Source organism: Notothenia coriiceps, unplaced genomic scaffold, assembly GCF_000735185.1.
Source record: "Notothenia coriiceps isolate Sejong01 unplaced genomic scaffold, NC01 NC01_scaffold00029431, whole genome shotgun sequence".
Taxonomy (NCBI): Eukaryota; Metazoa; Chordata; class Actinopteri; order Perciformes; family Nototheniidae; genus Notothenia; species Notothenia coriiceps.
In genome coordinates, this window is record NW_011362132.1 from 96,514 (window position 1) to 119,980 (window position 23,467).

General features: G+C 38.2%; 3 protein-coding genes and 1 non-coding gene across 10 annotated transcripts; 3 read left to right on the top strand and 1 right to left on the bottom strand.

Annotated features, from left to right (window-relative positions):
* Window positions 1-2,326: 2,326 nt before the first annotated feature.
* Window positions 2,327-2,398, top strand: trnaw-cca (transfer RNA tryptophan (anticodon CCA)). Its single transcript has one exon. It is a non-coding gene; the product is annotated as a tRNA-Trp (tRNA).
* Window positions 2,399-2,620: 222 nt separating this feature from the next.
* liat1 (ligand of ATE1) lies at window positions 2,621-5,454 on the top strand. Its single transcript, XM_010786622.1, has 2 exons — window positions 2,621-3,087; window positions 4,461-5,454. Exons 1-2 carry the CDS (start codon window positions 2,961-2,963, stop codon window positions 4,844-4,846), a joined length of 513 nt encoding a protein of 170 aa, XP_010784924.1. The 5' UTR covers window positions 2,621-2,960; the 3' UTR covers window positions 4,847-5,454.
* A 2,902-nt stretch (window positions 5,455-8,356) lies between these two features.
* Window positions 8,357-14,897, bottom strand: aifm5 (apoptosis inducing factor mitochondria associated 5). The gene is made up of 14 exons (XM_010786623.1): window positions 14,827-14,897; window positions 14,262-14,374; window positions 14,094-14,180; window positions 13,881-13,972; window positions 13,532-13,662; window positions 13,306-13,421; window positions 13,146-13,217; window positions 12,951-13,014; window positions 12,563-12,639; window positions 11,864-11,981; window positions 11,301-11,399; window positions 11,018-11,093; window positions 10,799-10,903; window positions 8,357-9,628 (listed from the first exon to the last, which is right to left on the bottom strand). Exons 1-14 carry the CDS (start codon window positions 14,876-14,878, stop codon window positions 9,550-9,552), a joined length of 1,281 nt encoding a protein of 426 aa, XP_010784925.1. The 5' UTR covers window positions 14,879-14,897; the 3' UTR covers window positions 8,357-9,549.
* A 1,585-nt stretch (window positions 14,898-16,482) lies between these two features.
* Window positions 16,483-23,316, top strand: LOC104958823 (TLC domain-containing protein 2-like). 7 transcript variants are annotated; one of them, XM_010786626.1, is made up of 7 exons: window positions 16,483-16,581; window positions 17,737-18,861; window positions 19,709-19,965; window positions 20,042-20,124; window positions 20,716-20,798; window positions 22,059-22,258; window positions 22,792-23,316. In XM_010786626.1, exons 3-7 carry the CDS (start codon window positions 19,787-19,789, stop codon window positions 22,988-22,990), a joined length of 744 nt encoding a protein of 247 aa, XP_010784928.1. In that variant the 5' UTR covers window positions 16,483-16,581; window positions 17,737-18,861; window positions 19,709-19,786; the 3' UTR covers window positions 22,991-23,316. The 7 variants fall into 7 exon arrangements, with proteins under 7 accessions (XP_010784928.1, XP_010784931.1, XP_010784932.1 ...); XM_010786629.1 differs by having other exon boundaries at window positions 16,487-16,581; window positions 18,752-18,861; XM_010786625.1 differs by having other exon boundaries at window positions 16,537-16,581; window positions 17,704-18,861.
* Window positions 23,317-23,467: the final 151 nt, after the last annotated feature.

Sequence of the window (23,467 nt, forward strand, 5' to 3'; positions counted from 1 at the left end):
CCCAACATCTGTGGCATGCAAAGGGCCATGGTTCACAACACATAAAGACTGTGGATCAAAGGTTGTGTACAAAATGTAAGTAGATGTCCTTTTTGCTGGCCAGAGAAATATAGGCCTACATGTTGTCTGTACAAACATGCATTTCCTATAGCTTTTTTACATCCTGACAGCAAGCTCTGTTCCTTTTAAGAGGGTCTTTAAAAAACCCACGTGTGATGTGTCTGCATCTCACTGTGCACTTTGGCACCAATGCACTGATAAATATGACGTGTCCTCCCTGACTCAGCACCATGATTTATCTTCTTTCTTCCTCCTGTGGGTCTTACTGGAACAGCTCAGATATGTGGGGAGGAAATGCAGAAGCAGGACAGACTTGTTTGAGGTCAGAGATTCAGACTATTCGTGGCACTGGTGGATGTTTGTTTTAATTGGAGACAGAACATAGCAGTCAAGTATAGTCCTCATATCATTAGAAACATTATTTTGTGCGCAGAAAGGGTTTGTGTGTACAAGGGTCACATTCTTCAACGTAATACATCTAGCATGTTGTTTCTGTGTGAACATGCATGTGACTGAGTACTGAGGAAGCAGTGGGGGACTAGCTTCTATGGGACAGGAATAGGATGGAAACTCCCTGTGAAATACCAGACTGCATGCTGTGGATGTTGTCAAAGGCACATAGGAAATCCCCATGCAGCGATTCAAAAGGAAATGGTCTCACAAACAGTTATAAGTGCTTTGATCATTAGATACACACTTTTCTTTCACTTGGACAAACAATAGTGTTGTTTTCCCTTTTGAGACTACAATACAAATATTATTGTAATTTATAAAACTTTAGCGAGGTTAAACAGTCCATCAGTAAAAGATTTAGCAACACCCTCTATGGTTCCTTCAAATGTACTTTAATAAGATAAGATAAGAGATAAGATAGAACTTTATTAATCCCAATTTGGGAAATGTTTGTTTTTGCAGCAGCATAAAAAGACATGGCATTGTACAATACAGAAAGTAGAAAATATACATGTTGAATTTACAAATGAACAATAACAAGATATAAAGCAAGGTATTATATTTACATAAGTATGTGACGGATGGAATATTAAATATTGGTAGACCTAATAAAGGTAGGTAAAATACGATATATTAGGAAATATAGTTTAGTTGGCGATGATTGTAGAAGGTAGTTTTNATGGAATATTAAATATTAGACTGAATATATAAATGTATGACTACAGTTGTCTTCAGCAGGAGACTTATGGTGAGCTTCAACCTGTTACTTTTCTATTTTGGTTCACAGCTCTCATAGTGACTTATAGCTCAGAAAAAACAGCTCTAGACTACCTGCTAAGCAGCAAAATCAAACTTTGAGCAGCTGGCTGGTCACCATGGTGGAGCATTTTGCAGCTAAAAGCAGATATTTTCATTGGGAGTTGGTGGGTCAAAATAAAGCAAAAGGAAAGTGAGTATTTGATTTAGATAGATGAGGTTACTAGAAAGACTATGACAAATAAAATAAATTATAATATTGCTCCTGACATCTGCTTGAGGTGTTAATTGGAAACTCTTGATATAAAAGCTTGTTTTTGCTGCATCCAAGTGGCCAAATAATTAGTTATTGTATGTTTAGATGCGGATGACCAATGCACTCATTGTATTTGGTGTTGGTGAGTGAGACACAACAATAATGTTAAGAAAGGGAAATGATACGTCTAATTAAGGGATCAGACAGTCTCAATTGAGACCTTTGCAGATTCATATACATGTATTTCATGACAACCATGAAATGTAATGTTACATCATCTGAAAGTATTCATCTCTTGCATCTGGTCTAAAAAGTATCTCCTCCTTGTTCTTTAATATTGTGGCTTCCGCTCAAGGCCAGCTACTTCTGTCCTGCTAACTCAAAGAACCCATTCAGTATATTTATCCAAGTGCTTAAAATAGTTTAGAATACGTCTCACACTGCACTGGTTTCATCCAAAGATCCATTGTTGTGCATTGCTTGTACTCAGTTTTTATTTCACAGCTAAGACAGGAAGCTTGCATGTGAACATTTTGTTTAAATTGACCTTTAATGTCAACAGTGTCTGTTTGATTGTCCCATAAAGGGAAATTAGGATCATTCAAAAAATATTACAAGGGGAACACATGTTTTTGGAACTCTGTTTTAGGTTATATCGTCTTATTTATATTGAGGGGGGAATACTCCTATTTGAAGACTATACTTAAATCTTACATAGGCACATAAATGCTAACAAAGTTACACAGTATAGTGAGTAATACACCAGACGATTAGAATGCGGTACCCTAGAAAAGTGTGTGTGACTTCGTGGCGCAACGGTAGCGCGTCTGACTCCAGATCAGAAGGTTGCGTGTTCAAATCACGTCGGGGTCATGTCTTTGGTTTTCCTCTCTATCATATTGTAGTCATTCACTGAACATAACTAAATAGGACATGCAAACGTTTTCATGACGACTTTATTAACTAACACAAAAAGTATCCTACTTCTGACAATAATAAAAACGAGAATTACCCGGACTCTTTTATAATCCTCTCTGAGAAGGTGTGTCCTGTTGCCACGGAGACGTGTAACTGGGCAACACGGTGGTGAAGTGTGATTGTGGAAATGCTGCGTGTCCCGGAACAAACACTACGAAACATCAAAGATAGTTAGCAATGTACCAGCCATCTTTTTACACTTTCTTCTGCCTTTTTTGTGCATCAGACAAAAGTGTTTTTAAACCACAGGAGATAAAGCAGCGTTGTCTCGGGACTACCCCTGTTTCTTGTGATTAAACGAAGAGTGGGGCTCAGCGTCAGCTCAGTTTTTTTGCAGTCTCTTAAATTTAATGGCCTTAAAGGAAAGAGTTTTTATCGAAGAAGCAATTTATCATTCTGCAGAACAGTCTCCAGACTCGCATAGGCCTATTTATTAGCACTGTGTGCCGACTACATCATGCCAGAAGACAAACACTGTAAGCTGCTGCAGCCGTCCAGGAGCTGCGACACTAAAAAGAAGACCAAGAGGAATAAGAAAAAGAGGAAACAAGTCACTACTTCCTCTACTCCTCCGGGAAACACAGGTAAATACACTGTTTAGTGTTGTAGGAAGCTTTCAGGTCCATATGGCTACAAATAAAGACAAAAGCAACAACCCTGCATTTAAAAGCATTCAACACTATAAAGGATTAGCACCTCAAAATGTGCATGAAGTGAGAAGGCTAAAGAAATAACTATATATTCGTCATGCATAGTGGTCTGATTCAGAATAATATATAATAACAGTTTTTAATCTGCAACAAAGTATCACATTTTATAAAGGATGTTTAATTAACCCACAGCCTCCCCCCCAAAAAACTTTATTTAAAAAAAGCCTGATTTATATTATAAACGTATTGAAGGTACAATTTTGAGATTCTGAACCAAATCTGCATCAATTTGATAATCAAAAATGTTGACTGTTGAAACTGAACTTGTGGTTTCCATTTTGAATTGTTTTCTTACATTTTACAAACTGATTGGTTAATTTATTGATGGATACATGGCACTTTTTCATATTTCTAAACTATACTTTCAGAGAAATATTGTCATTTATATCTGTAGGAACCTAGGCAGTGTTACAATTCAGTTATAAATGTACATCTCATGATTAATATGATCTTTTTCAAGGGCACTCTAATACATCGGTAATCATCCAGTTTTCCAGCAATAGGACCGTATTTCTGCAGAGGATATCACAGTAATTTACATTTTAACATATTATAGCATTATCCTGCCCCAGGTTCGTTCAGAAATTGAGATAGGTCGTTGTTCTTGGTATACTGTATAAAACGTCCCCAGACCTTCTGGAACAGTTCTTGTTTGTCTTTGAGAATGTAAGTGATTTTTTCTAAAGGCAGACATAAAGAGTAATGTAGTTGTCCTGTGTACATATGTATTGCTTTTGGCTCTATGTCTTCGTCCTATATGTATGTGATTTTTTGTATGCTGAAAATCAATAAACATATTGATAAATTAAAAAAAGTACTGATCTAATTATCTTCATAAGAAGATCATCTAGAAGCAGACAATTGAAAAACCTAATAATACACAAAATAAAAAGCTTTAAAATATTTTTCACGGCATGCATTTAGTCACAAAAGTTAGGACTGAACCTAGAGTTGGATCATTTGAACTGACCTTATTACTGTATGTCATCATGGCTTTGCCAATTCAAACCAAGGTCACTATAATTGTTCACAATGTAATAAGTATACAGATCATGTGGTGATGGTAGAGGATTCCCTACAGGGTTGCATAGGTCAACAGAGAGTAGGCCTCCAGTGTAGCTGGCCTGTTACAGCTCATTACTGTAACCATTAGCCCTCCAACTCAAGAGGGAGTCATTAGTAATATAAAACCTCAGCTTTGTTCTGCAGTCTGCATGAGCCTCCATGTTTATTCTACCTCCCTGCAGAGACCCCTCAGGCTGCATCGTTGCCCCCTGAGACCTCGCCTGTGTCCCAGCCCCCCCCACAGAGTCCGGGTCAGCCGCGAGCCCAGCTGCCCATGCTTAAAACAACCAGCCACAAGCACGGAGAGCGGCTCCCTGGCAGCGGCAGGAAGAGCAAAAAACACCCTAAAGACTCCCCGACTCTGCTGACAGCGGCAGAAAAGATCAGTGTCAGTGGAGAGCTCAGCGCCCAGGCCAAGGAGAGCCTGAGGTGGGAGGGCGAGCTGGAAGACCCCCAGGACGAGGAAAAGAGGCTGGAGCTGTACAGGGCCAACAGGCGGCAGCGTTACATCACACACAGAGAGGCTCTGATAAAAGAAACTGCCTTGAGAAAGACTTTTCCTAAATAGAGCAGAGAAAAACAGGCTTTGACTGAAGTTGGTCGACAGGAGTATTCTCTTAATTTGAGCACTGACTGAAATAAAGAAGCAAGTGAGAGCCTCGTGCCTTTTATCTCAGGCTTTATTTTTGACATTTTAAAAAAGATTTAGGCAAATTGAGCAAAATAATGAAGATCTTTTGGTGCTGTTTAAGATAGATAAATTAAGCATGTTGCAAATGTAATACCCTATAATGCACCTGACGGACATGTGTTCTCTGTCAGGTACAAAACAAACAGTATCACGACTGCCGTGGACGAGGACAGGCCCTGTTTAAAACTTAATAGAGGATTTGCACCATTTATCTTCTAGCTTCTAAATAATGTAATACTTCCTGAAAAGACCAAAAGTGGATCTTTCAGGGCTGAAACCCAATCAGGATAATACCACTGAGTGCCCCTCACATCTGTTTACCACAGGTAGATTTCATTGGATGGGGGTCACATGAAATGTTCAACCCCTACAATGTAAGAACTTTAATACAGGTTAGCAGTTTTATTTTTGCGTAATTCACCCTAGAGCAGGGTTGTCAAACTCAATTTCATCGCGGGCCACATTAGCATTATGGTTGCACTCAAAGGGCCGGTTGTAACTTTAAGACGATATAAATATATAAAATGATGTATTATATTACATTATTGCCTCTGCATTGTATTATTATTGGATAGGGTAATAACTTCATAATTAACTACGTCTGAATGCAGAAGTCTAGGGCAAATAATGGCAAGTCTCTTCAGTGCGCATGTCACAAAATGAGATGCATTGTGGGACATGTTGTTTATTGGCAATGTGCTTCTGTATAAAGGCATGTAACGTATAATAAACATATTATATTCTTTGCAAGCTCTTGCGGGCCACATAAAATGAAGTCGCGGGCCGGATTTGGCCCCCGGGCCTTGAGTTTGACACCCCTGTGCTAGAGAGAGATCTCTACCGGGAGAAGCTCAGCTAAACGCTGCGGTGACTAAATGCCATGTTATGCTTCTCCTAACCACTTCAAGCTTTATTTCTGAAACAATGTGGAGCTCAAACCTTTCTCTTTCGCAGGGTTTACCACATGGACATTACGTTACACATATTCTCTCCAGTAGCCTACAGCCTTAGCTCCATGGTTAGCTCTGAGTGTTAGCATGCTTGACAGCCTCCGCAAAATGTTGTGCAATGAAAAGTGGGCTACTAGTAATCTCGAACCGTCAGTTTTTTTAAAAATAGAAGGTCGATACCGTTCTGATAAATATCAATAATTTCGCTGCTGGATGCCAAAATGGCAGGGACATTCGTGTTTTCCTGGAGCAAATGACAAGCTCCAACACTGATAAGTGATGCAAGAAGAGACAAATACTGTGGTGTGCCCTGGAGATTTCTCTTTTTATGCATAGAACGAAATCAAACACAAGACAAAATAGTGTCAAAATGAAAAGTATAGACATCTTGTTATGTTCACTGAGGCGTCAGGTTTACTTTGGTGGCATGGATGACAAAGACCGGGGGTTGCGTCGAAATATCCAAGAATCAGCTCCTATGCGTCCCAACCTATCATCCATTCCTGACCTCTGAGTGAAACGTCACGGGGCTAAGGGGATAGTGGATAGGAGAATCCAAAGGATTTAGATAAAGACTGCAGTGCTTTGAGAATCCGACTGACTTTTCACTATCCTAACGGTATTTATATGCGCCAGCGGGACGTCATGAATGTGTGTCTGCTGCTTTTGGGAACTACAGTTTTCTATACAGCGGACTACAACAGGGAGTGTAGGAATAAGAACGGACTACTGTGAACTCATCTAGAGGACTCTGCACCGCTGCTCTGATGGCTGTTGTTTTATGCTTTATGAACGTGGACAACAAGGAAACATATTCTTCATGACCAAAGTTGCGATTGAAATAAAATAGGAAAGTGAAACTTATGCTCGTCATCCTCTCCCTCCGGTCCAACATTAATACAAATATCCCCAATAGTATGATTGTATTGAAAACATCTTAGAATCAATACAAATGTATTTATTATAAACGTTTAGTCCTTAACATCTATCCCTGTGATATCACCATTTCAAACACTCTTTAAAAGTGTGAACAAACCCCACACAGCTCAGTGAAATTGTTAACTTTATTGATCATTTCAGTAAAAACTAACGTTCATATTTCTCTTTTTGATTATAATTACTGGATGAACGTTCAAAACAAAGCACTTTTGAAAAGTTACCACATACGTTTTGGGAATGCCTTAATAAGCACGCCGTAACTTTCATGATATAATTTCTCGGTCATAATCGGTTGTTGTGTGACGGCCTAATGCTGCGGCCGCGAAAGCATTGCTGGCGGCAGCCATTTTCTCCTTTTCTTTTGTTAAAGGAGGGCTCCAAAGGGGCTTTGGTTCCTAAGCTAAAGGAAGTTTGAAACCTCCTTTCTAATCATCTAGACTAGAGAATTCAAACGGCTCTTATCATGGCGCACTGAGGTCATTTTCACTCCGTTAGAAGGTTCCTAAGCAAAATGGAATATTCGACTGCAACCTGGGAAGGCTTCTCAATTCTCAAATTTTCCCCTCCTCCGACTCCTACGACTCCCTGGTCCTCCGGTAGTGACCCGGAAATGGATTTCAGTGCGCAAGTTGCAAGGACATCTCATTTCTCTAAATTCACATCGAGGGCCAAGCATCGACCATCGAGGAGGGCTCTCCTTGGAGGAGCTATAATCGGAGGATACACTGATGTGGTTCTCCACAGGGCTCCTCCACAGAGTGTATTTCCGACTACAGCTGGATGGTTTCAAAGAGGTCGTGATGCACCGGCCGGACTTATCTCAGCCAATGACAGCTCTGCGTGTATCCCCTGGATATTATTTTATTAACTGCTCTCATCGCGACGCGATGTTTACAGTGAGAACAGCTGTGAGGTCCGTGCAGAAAGCAGAGCAGTGTGTATAATATATATCACTCAGTATAACAGGCCTAAATTACTCTCTGTATTTGTATGCTTTAGTGTAGTAGATATCTACAAACAAAGAGTCGATATTTTTCTAAAAACATTTAGTGCTTCACATAATAACAGTGCGTATGCGGCGGACAGACAGGTCTCAGTTGGTTTGGTGTCCTATGCTTACTTTTAATACTTGTAAATACAACTTTTGGCCCGTAATTTCAATTTCCCATTTCAGCGACCAGAGAGGGGGGGGGGGGGATATATCCAGTCTCTGATTGTGTTACGTTATTATGAGAGTGCTTTCACACTTGTTTGATTCTGAAATTGTATATATTTATATAAATATATGTGTGTGTGTTTGTGTCCGCATCTGTAGCCTGTTATTGTCTCATTATTCCGCACTGTGGAGGAATCAAAGTAAATATATAAGTGGTCATGAACACATCTGTCCATCAGACAGAGGGCTGCTGTGCCTCCTGTCATCATTAATGGACGTCTCTTTAAAATGACCGCTCAGAGGAGAGGAGTTCTCATTTCTCTAAATGCCTGCTGCTTCCCCTCCTCTCTCCTCGGTTCCCCTCCTCGACTCCTCTGCTCGCATCTCCTGCTGGCGGGACTAAGACACGAGGATAGGAGTCGGGGAAATTTGAGAATTGAGATGCCTTCCTTGTATTCAGCAGGAAGAGGTCGTTTACTTAAGAGAACAAAGCAGATATGTTTCTTTCCTCAATGATTCTTAATATGCTGCATTACTTATTTAAAATGTGTTTGGATGCAAAATAAGGCTTAAATATTTTGCTGGTAAATGAATTAACATTTGAGTTGCTACTCATACAGTATAATTGTTACTTATACAGTATAACTCTGCAAATGCATTCTGTTAGGGTTACCTTAAACCTTAAAGTTTCAAATCTTTTACATAAAACATAAGGACACAATATGACCTATTGTCTACAACTGTTGGTTGAACCCTGTAGACAGTTAACTGATGCACACTGTAAACAGGAAGTGAAAGGTAATGTAAAAGTAAATGTGGAGGTTTGAAGTAAAGGCAGTGATAAACCAGCAGAGAGACAGAGACAAAGAGGGAAAGAGGGAAAGAGGGAAAAACGCAGCATTTCTTTTGTGAAGGTTTTGTCACACTGCATTTGTGTTATGTCTGTAGAATGCCTTTTGTTCTCTCTCGGTGTGTTTTGTTACCGTTGCTTATTTCAGCATCTCTGCTTCAAAGAGACGGGCACTCGCCCTCTGTTCTCATAATCCCCCCCTCAGACTCACTGACCGGACCACGTACACTGCTCTGTTAAGGCCACTTGTGTTTATCCAGCAGCCAAGTAAAAGGCTTTTTATCGATAATACATTTTATAGATTTATATGATAAGTGAACACTTAGTAAGGCATCTTGAATATGATGTCTCAGGACTGTCACTGAAATCCTCTCGAAGATCATGAAATAAAATAAAAACTAAAGATATAATAATGCAAGATGAAAATAAAAAAATGAAGATTATAAAATAAGTCCTAAAAGCTGCATCAATCTGAGGTATCTGTTGTTTTCATGGTGGAGTCCCCCTCACCTGACATATACAGTTTATATCAAATACTTTAACACTGTAAATATAAAGTTCACTGTGGGTTGTTGGATTGTATTTCTCTTCTGGTACAAACACTTGACTCCAGCTCTTCTTACTCTCTGTCCTTTGGGAGAGTGGATGTGACGAAGAGACAGATGAATGACGTTCTGACTGCATTTCAACATTCTAAAGATGACGTGTTGAGAGGGGCGGACCGTGTGGATCGAGGCACCTGCAGCCATCTCAGGTCATCTGATCTGTCAGAGAAAGGAACAAAAGATTGTCTTTCTTACTTTTTACTACCCTGTTCCTGTTTACAGTGTTTTGTGTCTGCTTACTTGTCATTTCAGTCTGATACCGCCACTCATTTGAGATATGAATTAAGGCACATAAAAGAAAGTCAGGCTTGTTGATTGGTTTTTGGATTGATTTGATTTGTTTGTTGCTGTTCTGCCAATTGGTTGGGATGGATCAGCTGCTGAAGCAAGGAAAGTGAAAACAAGTTGTGCCTAATTCTGTCTTCTCTGCAGGCAGCAGCAGGGCACTGTTAATATGTAGGAAAGTGGGTGAGATAGTTCTGAAGTCAATAACATTCTCTTATATTTTGTTGATTATAGGTTGAGATGTCAGGAGGAATTTATAGATATTTTATTATTTGTTCACTATTTAGTGAGATTTGGATGCTTGCTTAATTGACCTCCCCCTGCATTTACCTGGGCAGGTGGTATGTTCCACTTAGGTGAGGACGAGAAGGTAAAATGTTTGACAGAAGTAATAGAAGAGAGATTTGAATAAAGCATGACTACGTACAGACATAATCTTTCATCTCATTTATGGTTATAAGTTGTGTCCCGAAGTATTTGATTTTATGCTTAAAAATAAGTGTCACCCTGTCCCCATTCAAACAAAGAATCTTATTCAAGAAACTCTCGTGGCTCAATTAAGAATCAAGATGGCTGCTAAGACAACAATATTTTTTTTTCTTTGATCATGTTGTGCCTAACTTTTTTAGGTGAACATAACATATAATGTATGGAATTAATTCGCAGGTGCACTGGTTTAAAATTAGTGCAAACTCTGCTATGGATGTCAGTTTTGAGCTACAACAAAGGCCAAAAGGTGGCCTGCAACAGTGGCTTGTTTTTAACTAACAGATTGCTGGAAAGGGCTATTGCTACTAAAGCAGTTGTTGATGCACCGGGCCTCTGTTAGCTCCTGAGCTTGTCAACAATCAATGACGGTATAAAAGAAGATATAAAAATAGGCTTTTTAAATAGCGATACACACAAGCAAACACATTACACCGATTTAGGGTATTTTTTTGCCATTTGGGGGCAGTGGAAACAATTTGAGGTCCTTGAACATTATAATATGCTTTTTGGATGGTATTATCCAAAGATGGACAAAATAAGAAGCATTGCACTTACTCAGCCTCTTCCCTCGTGATGACTTTTCCTGCTGCGAACCTCTCGGCTACTGCAGACACCGCGGGGTCGTAGTTTAGGCTCACTGCTGCTATGACCTCATCATTCCTACAGGTTACATTTTGTTTCTTCATTAAACATATATTTGAACATTAATTCATTAAAGGAGTTCTATGTTTCCAGTTACAGATGTTTTTTGTAAACATCAGCAGCTTAACTTACTTCATGTACAATCCCAGGAACTTCTTGTCCTCAAACTTTCCTTTTATTACAATGTCAGTGTATCCCTCCCCATAGCCTGCACACAACCAGAAAAAAAGGAGTGACATTTAACATTGTTAAGCAGATAAATCAGAAATGTATCACGGTTGGATTAATTGAATGCAACTCTTTATCCAAAGCAACTTATAAAGCATTTGTCACGGTTTATTTTAAAGTTAAGTTAGTGAGTAAGAAGTAAATATAAAACCAAAAAAAATATCTATACATGATAATACTTGCCCACCTGCATATCGGATGGTTTTACCCAGTAGGACGGTCCAGTAAAAAGGAACTGAGTTGAGTTCAGTCTGTTTATCCAGCATGTTCAAAGCTGCTATCCTCCCTGCACAACAAGTATGTGTGGTATTAATGAGGGACACTGCAGCTGAATAGGCTTGATATCATTATTAACTTTCCCAGTTGGTCACATATATTAATACAATACTTTTTTTGTATTACAAGTTATCTGAAATGGTTCGTTTAGGTTGGAAAATAAGGTATTATCTTATTCAAACTTTCTGTGAATTGATGAGAAATCTTCCAATGCACATAGAACAATTATTTTTTTAAAAACACTTTGATGTGTGTTTTGGATATTTTTTTCCAAAAAATATGAGTAGGTGTTATGAAAAGCAAAAGCTCAAACTCCAATTAAAAAAAACAATGCTAATGCCAGTATTGTCTCGCCTTACCTGGAATTAAAACTAGACAAGATACTATTTATGTCTGGCTGTAGGTTAGATCTACTCACAGTTAAAGTCAGTCTTCTACGACTTGGCATCAACATTTACATTGTTTCCATATTACCGTGTGCTTGTGCCATCTGCCAGTGTCCGATGTTGACCATGCAGTTTTTGGCCATCGCCAGAGGGAAGGTCGCCAGGTCGCCTCCACAGTACACACTGGGGATGTTGGTGCGCATGTGCTGCAGGAGGGAGATGCAGACAGATAGTTCATGGTGCACAATATACTGATTTATGTGAGGAAATACATTTTAAATAACACTTCTGTTATGTTTGAGATTCTGCGACCGTAAGAGCGTTAAGGCCAGACATAAAGGATACAAATTAGATGAGGAAAAACTTTATATATAAGAAGAAGATTTTTTTATTTTGCAGGATGATAATGAAGCAGAAATTTCAAGGATTAGACTAACAGTCCAGTATGAGCTTGTAGTTTGACTATTGTAAATAATGTAAAAAAAAAGAATAAATCTTACTTTTCTGAATTATTTTGTCCAATGCCTGGCACTAATACTAAACATTCAACTTTAAACATTCAACTTTATTCTCGACATTTTAAACATATACTTGAAAGGCAAAATAAAAAAAAATCTTCGGCTCATCCCTTTAGCCTGGCCTCAAAAACTCATAGTTAAGTCTAACATTGAGAAAGTAAATCTCTCTCAACAAAATACCAGAGTTATGAAAAAAGAACAGGTAATAATAGGTTATGTGTTTGGAAACAGATTGAGATAATCATGTGAAAATGAGGTTATCAGCTGACCTTGTCGACTGTTACAAAGTTTTTTGGGTCCAGCTGTATTTTGCTGCTCCGCAGAAACTCAGAGTTTGCTTTGATGCCTTGTGAAAGAAGAAAGAAAAAAGACAAGGGTTTTGTAGGAATACTGTTAGTGTTGTTGAGCAGTTTATTTCTCTGACAAATTAAATATATCACTGCTGTTTGTGTGCTATAAATGCATAACATAACATTTTTATTTGAATCAGGAAAGCTGATTTTTGGTAGATGTTTAAAAGAAAAGACAGATATCACTCATCTGTCCTGTTAATATGAAGCTACAGCCAGCTAGCTTAGCTTAGCAACTTGAATGTTTAAGACGTTATAAGGTACGTTTATAAATGTAAAATCACATAAATGTCTGCATTGCGCTTACCAATACAAACAATCAAAACATCAACTGGAATAACTTTTCCACTTTTAAGCACAACCTCCTTCACCTTGAGGAAGAAAGGACAATGAAAAAGAGGAGAGAAATAACCAACATTGTTTATATTTTCATAATAAACTTGATGTTTCTTATTGTCCTGATGTTGGAGTGATAAAATAAATGTGTGCTATTCAACTTTACCTTGCCATCCACACCTTTGATCTCCGTCACATTGTCATTCATGTAAAACTTCACATTTTTCTCTGACAGCATCTGCAAGAACAACACGAGTTACAATTAAAGTAGCTTAAAATAGATGTAATGTGAGGATACAATATCTCTTCCTCTTTGTTATTCTTACCGTCATGGTGACTTTGCCAACTTCCCGTCCCAGTGTGTTCTGGTACGGCAGCTCACTGCTGCCGATCACTGTGATACTGGAGGCTTTGTTTATTAAATAAGATGCAACTTCCATACCTGGAAAAATGTGAGAATATTGAAATGAAAACCCCCCAAAAAACACAAATAATGTATTTGTTGTTGTAATAATATGTAAAAACATATTTGTCACACTTCCAACACAGTACCGACAAAAGAAGTTCCCACAAGGGCGACGTTGTGACCCAGGCAGGCTGCGTGGATTTGCCGAGCGTCCTCTGGTGTCTCTAACATCTTGATGTTGTCCAACACCGTGCCAGGCAGATCCAGAGCCTTTGCTCTAAAGAAAAAGGCCATAAATCTGATTATAAGCAGCACAGTGCAGGGTAGAAGTGCTGCAGCAATGACCAATTCACACACTGTATACAGGTAGTAAACCGCTGTTGGTCATCAACAAGTGATTTAAATATTTTATATTTAAGATTATTGTGTGTGTGTGTGTGTGTGTGTGTGTGTGTGTGTGTGTGTGTGTGTGTGTGTGTGTGTGTGTGTGTGTACCTGCAGCCTGTTGAGATGAGGAGCTGGTCATAGCTCTGGACTAAACCATCATCAAATGTGACTGTCTTCTTGTCCGTGTCCACTGACACTGCCTGTAATGTATGGACAGATCAAAATACCACCAGTACTGAGGGTAGACTGTATTAGGTCGATTTAACAATCAACTGAACCAAATTGATATTTAGATAGACAGGACATAGAAAGAGAACTCACTTCTTTCCGGAGCCACACCTCGATGTCGTACTGATGGTAGAACTCCATCCTCCTCAGCAGAATACTGTCGCTCTGTACATTCATTACCTGTAACAAGATGGTAGTTAATACACAACAATTCATCACTTCAATGTTGGTGTTTGTATCGTGTCATTCACTCTTCATCACCTTGCTGAGTCGTGTTTTGTCGTAAGGTAAAAGTTCGTCTCTGGTGACCATGATGATTCTGCCTCCAAAGTGTTCCTGCCGCAGAGTCTCAGCGCAGATCAGTGACGCAGCTCCTGCTCTTACAGTTAAAACACCATCACACACTGAGATCCGTTTGTTTTATTTTGTTAACTACTGCTACTCACAACATTCCAAATACCACTATTTTTATTCAGAGATTTTTATATATTTTAAATTATATAGTGTCTTAGAGTTTAGTTTGAATAGTTTAAAAATAAAAGTTTGTATTCATTTTTAAAACAACAATACTAATGACATCAGTATTGTTTTTTTGTTTTTTTATGAATATAAACTTGTTTATTTGCGTTTATCGGTTTATTAGAAAACGCTTTTTTTCACCAGTTTTCATTTTCTGCTAAATTAATTCTCTAAATGACAAAATGATTGTCAAAAAAGTACATTTTAATCAAAGACATACCAAACAAATGAGTAAAACCAGATAAGTGCAGTAGTGTATTCATTATTTTCCAGAGCTGTATAATCAATTGGAGCCGTCCACACTCACCTCCTCCCAGCAGAAGCACAGTCTGATTAACTCCTGGTACCAAAGCCCCCATACTCTTTACTCTTTTTTCTTGCCTGAGGGTCTGAAACATGTAACACAACTTAAAGTCATCAATGACAATACCTATTATTATCATTGCAAATAAAAAGGGTGACTTTTAGACTAAATGTCTTCTTCTATTCTTTACTACAATTCAAAGAAAAAGGTACACCATTTACAAAACGATTCCTAAAGTTAAACTCAAACGATTGTTCATGCCATGTTTGCTGATTACATGTTGACTATTTTCTGGGAGTTTAACTTTAACACACTATCCAAATAGCCACGTTTTAAATAACCCTTAACCTCCCTAAAAATTGAAAAGTTAGCCTAATAAACACAATTAATATAATATATATATTTAATATATGATTGTAGAGCTTAATACGAAACAAGAAGATAATGCAAGGCCCAGTTCTTAATGAGATATCTAAAAATGTGTGTGAGCAAAATAAATGATGTAATGCATTCATACAGCCCAGTGTTTCTCCTACCATTGTCTTGGCGCCCCGCCAACGGAACCCCGCGCCCCCCCAGAAATTCAAGGTGTTTTAAAAAAATATATATATATATATAGCACCAAATTGCAACTGAAGTAATCTATCTCCGGTCACTTTCCATTAAAACATATTTTAAAAGTATAAGAAACCCCAGTAAAGACTGTGAAATGTTGACTTTATTTGATCATTTCAGTAAAAAAGTAACGTTCATATTTCTCCTTTTGATTATTATAGTGAGTTCATCACTACAATAAAACAAAGCACTTTGGCAAGTTACCACATCAGTTTTAAAATGATTAATAAGTACCGTAACTTTCATGATACTAATTTATTGGTCATAATCGGTTGTTTACGTGAACAGCCGAATGTTGTGTGACGGCAAATGCTTCCGCCGCAAAACATTGTGGGGCAGCATTTTCTCCTTTCATAAAGGAAGGTCCAGTGTTTCCTAAGCTAAAGGAGGTTATAGGAAGTTTCAAACCTCCTTTCCTATCATCTAGAGCAGGGGTGTCAAACTCAATTTCATCGCGGACCACGTTAGCATTATGGTTGCACTCAAAGGGGCCGGTTGTAACTTTAAGACTATATAAATATAGATATATGAATATATAATATATATTAAATAATGTAATATATTATATTACTTGCTCTGCATTGGATTATTATCAGTTCTGGTATTAACTTCATAAATAACTACGTCTGAAAGCAGAAGTCTAGGGCACATAATTGAAAGCAAATATTCAACAATTATATCAAAACTTTTGAAAGAACATCCATCACATTCATCTGTTTGCAATTGATCAATATTCCAATTACTTTTACATAGACTATTCTCCACTATTTCTATTATATTTTATTTACTTGCACTATTTATTTTTTTATTGTGTTGCACTGTTTGAGGAGCCTTTGGCCTAAGATGCTCATTGTCATAACTACACTGTAGCTATGTAGGCTACATATGACAATAAAAGCCTTGAATCTTGAATCGTATTGTATATTATATTCTTTACAAGCTCTTGCGGGCCACATACAATGAAGTCGCAGTCCGGATTTGGCCCCCGGGCCTTGAGTTTGACACCCCTGATCTAGAGAATTCTCTAGCATGGCTACCACTGAGGTACTTCCGGGTCATTTCACTCCGTGAGGAAGGTTCCTAAAGTCAAACTGACAATTCGACTGCAGCCTGGCCCTTATCCAATGTGACTACTGTAGAACTGTAAGTAGCCAAACTTTGCATTTTTAGGTTTGTTTTGGTGAAATACTTTTACAAAAACATGTGTCAGTGTGACTGTAATCCGCGAAGTTTGAAGTCGTTGTTTATCGCGTTCCCTGAAATCATGGTGCATTTAGGGTGCTTTGGAAAGCTCTGAATTTCAAGCAACATGTTATTGTAAACTCACAAGACATCGCATCTTTGAATACTACGTTTTTGTTTTTACGAAGGTAACATTTACTACAATTTACTAGCCTACGTCTTAACAATAATTTGTAATTCGACATTGTTTTGACAACTTTGGCTACAGTGGGTTTCAAACTCTCAGCCCATGTTTTTTAGTTAGCAAATAACTAGGCCTAATTGAGGTGTGTTGAACTTGTTTTATTCCCAGCATATGTACAACTAGCTTAACTTGAGTTTAGAGTGGGTATTTAGCAAAATCAACAGGAAAAGTTAAGAAGGAAAATACTTTTAATAGCTTTTTTTGGTCGCAGAATCAGTACAAGAGTTTTCTTTCCCCCTGTTAGATAGTTTCTAACTCACCTATATTAATTCCTCTTGTTCTGGTTTGAGAGGGGAGTTTGTATAGCAGCTGATGGTTTAAAATGTTTTTAATTTGCACCATTGTTACATGCAAAAGTAATTCAGGATAACACACAATTATTAGCCATCACAACACCTTATCGTGATGTGCTCCTTTCCATATTGAAAAAAGTCAAGTTGCAATTGTGAGAACCACTATGACATCAACTGAAAAAGAAAAGTAAATCTACTTACCTTTTTGTTAATAGACACGTACACTTTTTTGTTTTGAATTTTGACCTTAAAAAGAGGGGGAAAAATACATGTTTATTTCATTAAAATGACAGCTAATAGATGCTATGTGTCTGTGTGGTTTGTACCTTGTGGCACGGTAAACAGTCCATGCCGGGGTATTCCTCCAGGTCCCCTGTATGGATGTTAAAACAGGCTCCATGCCACGGGCAGCGCACTTTGTTGCCTGAAATAAATCCTGACCGCACAATGACAGTGTTAGGAAAGAAAGCAATTATTTAAGAAGAATACATATACAACATGTGTGAAAAGGCTGTATTTTAAAATGTACACTATGGCTTTACATAGAACTGTTGTGTCTGTCTAAATGGCAACATTCAGCTTCCACAGATGAAAGCATCCCATCCTCAAAGAGTCATGTGTGAATCAAGGGACAATAGTGAAATACTAAATCTATGTGGATGTGCATCTTTACCTTTGCTGAGTGGAGCTCCGTAGTGTGTACACTGGTGACCAATGGCACTGTATCTGCCTTCACTGCGTGTCAACAGCACACTGTGGTTTCCCACTTCCACCTCCATCATCCTGAGGTAACACACACACACACACACATACTTAGGGGACATTTTCCTGCTGAAACGTCCTTCTAATGAATTTGAATGCAGGAATGCACTGTGGTATTTGCACTTGTTTATATTATAAAACCGTTTTTTATAATATAAATATATATTTATATTATAAAAAACCGTTTTCTCCTCCTTACTGTCCATCCTTCAGGTCTGACTCTAGACACACCACCTCCGTCAGCTCCTCTGATGAGTCCTCTGGATCAGAGTCCGGAAGCTCTTCACGGGCTGCTAACACACACATGCACACACATTTCAAAGAAGTTATAACCGACTACAGTTTTAAATGTTGTTTTCCCTTGATAAAGATCATTACTTTCATTTCAGACACCCAGTGATTAGACTGCTGTTAAATTAAGTGAAAGATGGATAAACTGACTGTTATTGAAATAAATAAATATTGAGACAGTTTACTCACATGTTTTGTTCCCTGACATATCTCTGATTCAGCGTTAACTCCACGAAGAAACACAAACCTCACAGTGAGTCAGATGCTCTGTTCAGAGATGGTTTTTCTTTTGCAACAGCCCAATTAGTTTCCTGCACATCAGCTCAATGATGGGATAGTAGAAGTCCGTTTCCACGGCAACCGGTCCATCCCCAACCCTCATCCCTTGATCCTGGGAGACAAAGTGTAAAAAGTGGACGTTTCTGTCGGGTTTGATAGCCTAAGACGAGAAAAAATCAAGCAAAAAGTAACTTTTGGGACTCCGGTGAATGAACTGTCGGTGTGATGTCAGTGGTCATGTTCAGCCCTGTTGTTGTTGCAGAGAAAGGCGTCGCTGGTGCTTTGTGTTTCACAGCGGAAGCAAGCAGAAAGGCTGACGAGGCAGCCGACACTGAATGGACCAGCAACAAAGCATAACTTACAAAACCAGAGGTAGCCGACTGTCATTCACACATCGTTTCAAGTTTCAAGATTCATCAGTGCAAAGCTCAAGATTTTAAAATGATTTACTTTTGTGCGTTACTGTGAAATGGTGGAAACAAATATAATTTCTAACTTTAGTACCAGAATTGAAATATTCATTACATGTTCTAAAGTCAAAAGTAATGCATTTAAAAGTAATATCGTCAAAGTATAAAGTACCAAAAGTAATAGCACACATTTTGCCGATCGACCCATTTTGGAAAAATGCACCATTTATTATTATTAAATAACAATAATAATAATAAATACAAGTAATAGAATACAAAGTACAATATTTGCCTCTGACGAATAAATTAACCGGTAATACTAAAAAATAAAAATAAAATCCCAAAATAAGAAGAAGGCAAACAGTACTTAAGTTACGCTTTATTCACAGGTCCCTTAGTTCATTTTCTCATTGCATTAATGAGTAAGTTATGTATAGCTTTTACAGTTATTGCAGTGTCTTTGTTTAATGGTTTGATATGATAATTGATGGTCTATTAGATAACTGTCCAATTAGATGGCATGGTTGCCTGGGGTTGCAGAAATGGCCTTTTACTTATTTTAGTCGTTTTGAGGTATCTATGGGGGATGTTTGTTTTAGGTAAGTGGAGCAAATAAATAGTTGGTAGGTTTTGTATGTGTTGGCCCAGGGAGAGAATTGTGCCTTGATGTCATATCGTCGTGTGACCGCGACCTTTACCTGCTGTCAGTGATCAGATTGTCACTTCAAGTGAGGGCAGGAATGTGTGTTAAAGGGCAGTGTGTGTTTTTGTGAAAGACTTCAGCAGCGTGTTTCTCTCCCTCTCCAAAGTGTGTTGCAGCTGAAATATGTCCTGAACACATGAGGACCTGGGATTTCAAGTGAACTATAGACTCCAGGTTCTCGATTATGGATCTAAAGTCAACACTTCTGGTAGTCGCAGGATCTGTTTGTTCTTTCAAACTGCTGAACACCATCCTAAGATTCCTGCCAACACCGGAGCAGGCGCTGAACAAGTCGTGGAGGTGGAGGAACATCAGCACCTCTCTAGCTCACAGCTCGCTGAGTGGAGCATGGGCTGTTTTATGGTGCGTACAGACAGTTATAAGTGTTGGAGCTATAAATATTTTGTATTTCATGTGTTTTCTCTCTCTCACTATGCAGCTTCTACCTTCAACCTCAGTTGTTGGAGGACCTGATCTCCCGTCACTCCTTGCTCTCTCACAGTCTTGTAGCTGTGTCTACAGGTGACAAAACACACAAATATCCACACATTCACACTTTAGAAGACAATAAGTAATTTCACCCAATGAGAATTAAACAGGAAATGAAATCCACAATGTATTTCCAATGTGTCATGCTGTTGTCTGTATGTTGCCTAAGTATATTTAATTATTGCTGTTTTATTACAATATTCTTTATCATTGTCATTCTTTTTTTTAGATTCTCTGTACACATGTCTCAAATACAAATGAGAACTCCAAATGAATATGACTTTCTGAATAAACAAAGTATAAATAGGCTTTATATTTAAGTGTTTTACAACAAGGACATCTAGATCATGCTACAATCTGTTACTTGATTGTATCGAGTCTAAGATGTTTGACCTCACTACAAGTCATATGCTGATCATACCAGGTCCCAAATGTAAAAAAGTAACAACATATAAGTGTGGAAATTATAAATATTTGAACAATTTCACCCACCTAAACCTAATTTCTGTAAGATGTATTAATACAGTTCGAACAATGCTCAAACTAAACAGTGAATGTTTTTGACATTTCATGGTGTTTTGTGAAAGAATATAAAGATGGTGATTTTGCTTCCTCCTCTCTTAGGTTATTTTATCCATGACTTCTTGGAAGTGGCCTTGAATCGGCCATTTAAACAGTCCTGGGAGGTGCTCCTCCACCACTCAGCGGTAATACACTTTACACCTCGTGTGTGTGTGTGTTTTTTTATATTTGTCGCAGAGAGTTCATATTGCAAATGAAAAAATCCCAAAGAAAATAGAAAAGCAAAGATTTCCCAATGAAACATGCTGCTAATACAGAAAACGCAACCAAATACAAAAATGCTGCAAGAATTACTCCAAACCTGAGTATAAACCAACAATTTCAGTTTGATTGCATAATTCAGGTAATTTGGAGATACTGCATTCGGCGTTAACTATTAATACAAAGTTCCCGGTGTGATCAGTTTTAGGTTTTCCCAAAGAAACGTGTGTGTTTTGTCGTACTTGACTTGCATTGGACATCATTTTGCTGTTTATGAAGTGTAAAAGTAATACATTCATTCTTTTTTGATGTGATTATTTAGTTAAACTTGGAGTACTTTACATGTAATGGAGTCACTTTACATTGTGGTTTACTTCTTCTTAATGTCTCCAGCTCTTTCATATCTGTGTTGTGATAACGCTGAGGTCAGTGAATGAAATCGCACACTCATCCTTCACCTCTGTTTGAAGCTGCAGGTGTTCAGCCTTGATCCGTGTGACAGTTTAATCTCCGAGGCGGCAGAGGTCACGTCCTCATTCACCTGCAGCAGGAAAACCGCTCGCCGCTTTATTGTGTGTGTGACTTCAGTGTCACAACATTGTTCAACATAAGACCGGTGTGTGTGTTTGCTAATGTGTCTTCCTTTGCCATGCAGCTCTTTTCATTAGCTATATTTATGAGGACAGGTAGTAAAAGCATTTATCTCTACATCCTAATCACCACTCATTCTTTACAGTTTAATGTCTGCTTGTGTTGAGTGGGGGGGTTTCTGATAAGTCATAGGACTTTATGGTTGCCAAAAATAAAATCTAAAAAGTCTTGGCTACACAACAAAAGTAACAACAAAAATGTTCAATGTCAGAGGACTTTCTGCTGAATTATAGAGATGGAATAAAGAAGCCAGCCAAGTGTAATTTGTGTAACTTGGCAACCTGTAACCTGTACTTCTAAATTATTATTGCAATGTATAATGATGAATTAATAAGAGATTTACTTTCATTTCAACATTATTACATAATATAAACCATTTAAATACATTTCAACACACTAAGAACAAACTCTGCAGAACTATGGGTCACGAAAACTGAACTTAAGAAACCTTTATTTCTCTTACTTAAATACAAAATTAAAGTTTTGCTGCATTGTCTCTTAATGTGTGTCTTTGTTTAAAACTCTCCTCTCAGGTGCTGTCCTGTTTCGGTTTGGCCCTGACGTCCCGCCTCTACGTGGGTTACTCTGTGGTGTCGTTGCTGATTGAGATCAACTCGGTCTTCCTTCACATCCGACAGCTCCTCCTCCTGTCAGGACGGAGGAACAGGACGGACACTAACACCCCTCGCCCGTCTGTGACCTACAGCGTGACCAGCTGGCTCACCCTGGCAACGTAAGTGCTGCATCTCCTCTGCTGGTTTCACACAAGTAGAAATGAAACATCTTTGTGGATTAGAAATGGTTCATATGTGAATTTAAAAATCTGCTCACATGAGAATCAGATTAGCATGTGTTGTAATTTTCATTAGAAAAGCAATGGCCTGTCATATGCTAAATGCACTAAATTAAGATCCTGTTGCAACTGCTCTTTTATTATATCAATAAAATATAAAGAGGACATATTATGCTAACTTTCAGGTTCATATTTGTATTTGCCTGTTCTGTGACATGTTTCCTTTTTGCATCCAAAAAGCAGACATTTGCTTCTGGTTTGCGTGTCTAAAATCTACTATTAAAAATAATATATTAAATCACATTTTCATAAAAAGTAAATACACAAAGAAACTCAAATCTAAGGATGCTACAGCCAGGCTCTGTCCAACGTAACATATCAGGAGCTGCCTTTCAGCACACATTTCAGGAGTAATGTCGTTTATTAAAAGCATTTGTTAAAAAGGTCTTCACAGCTTCTTTGTCTCCCTGCAGGATGTTTGTGTTTCGTGTCTGCACGGTGGGCTGGATGACCCGCTGGCTGGTAGCTCACAGTGAACACATGCCTCGCTTCGTCCTGACGATGGGGGCCACGGGCCTGAGCCTCATCTCCATCATGAACGTGGTGCTGCTGTACAGACTGATCAGGGCCGACTTCATCAGCAACACACACAACACCAGCGGGGACCTTTAGAGGGAGACAGTTCTCGGATCCAAAATAACTCCATTAGCCCAGTTTTCCACCTCATGACGGGCCTGACCACAGACTTATTATGTTCTTACTTATAATGTTCATCATTATAGTAAAAAGTGAAGCATAGCATATCATGTCTTTTGTGGAATTAGACATACAAAAATAATCACACAAGAGCTGCTTTAAGCTCTAATGTAGACTCAAAAACAATTATGCCTAAAATGTTGACTTTTCATCTAATTTTATTACATAACTGCAGCATTTCATGTGATGTTTTTCTACCATGTTGAGTGTGGATTCAATAAACCACTAAATAACTTGAATAACTTAAATGGTATTTACATTCTCTTTTTTGTTTACATTTGGTTAACTAAGGATATTTATTTTCTATTTAATTGTCTCTTGACTTTAGTTACCTTGTACTTAAAAATATTGCTTAATTTTTGTATTTTGTATTTTTATATTTACTCATGTTGT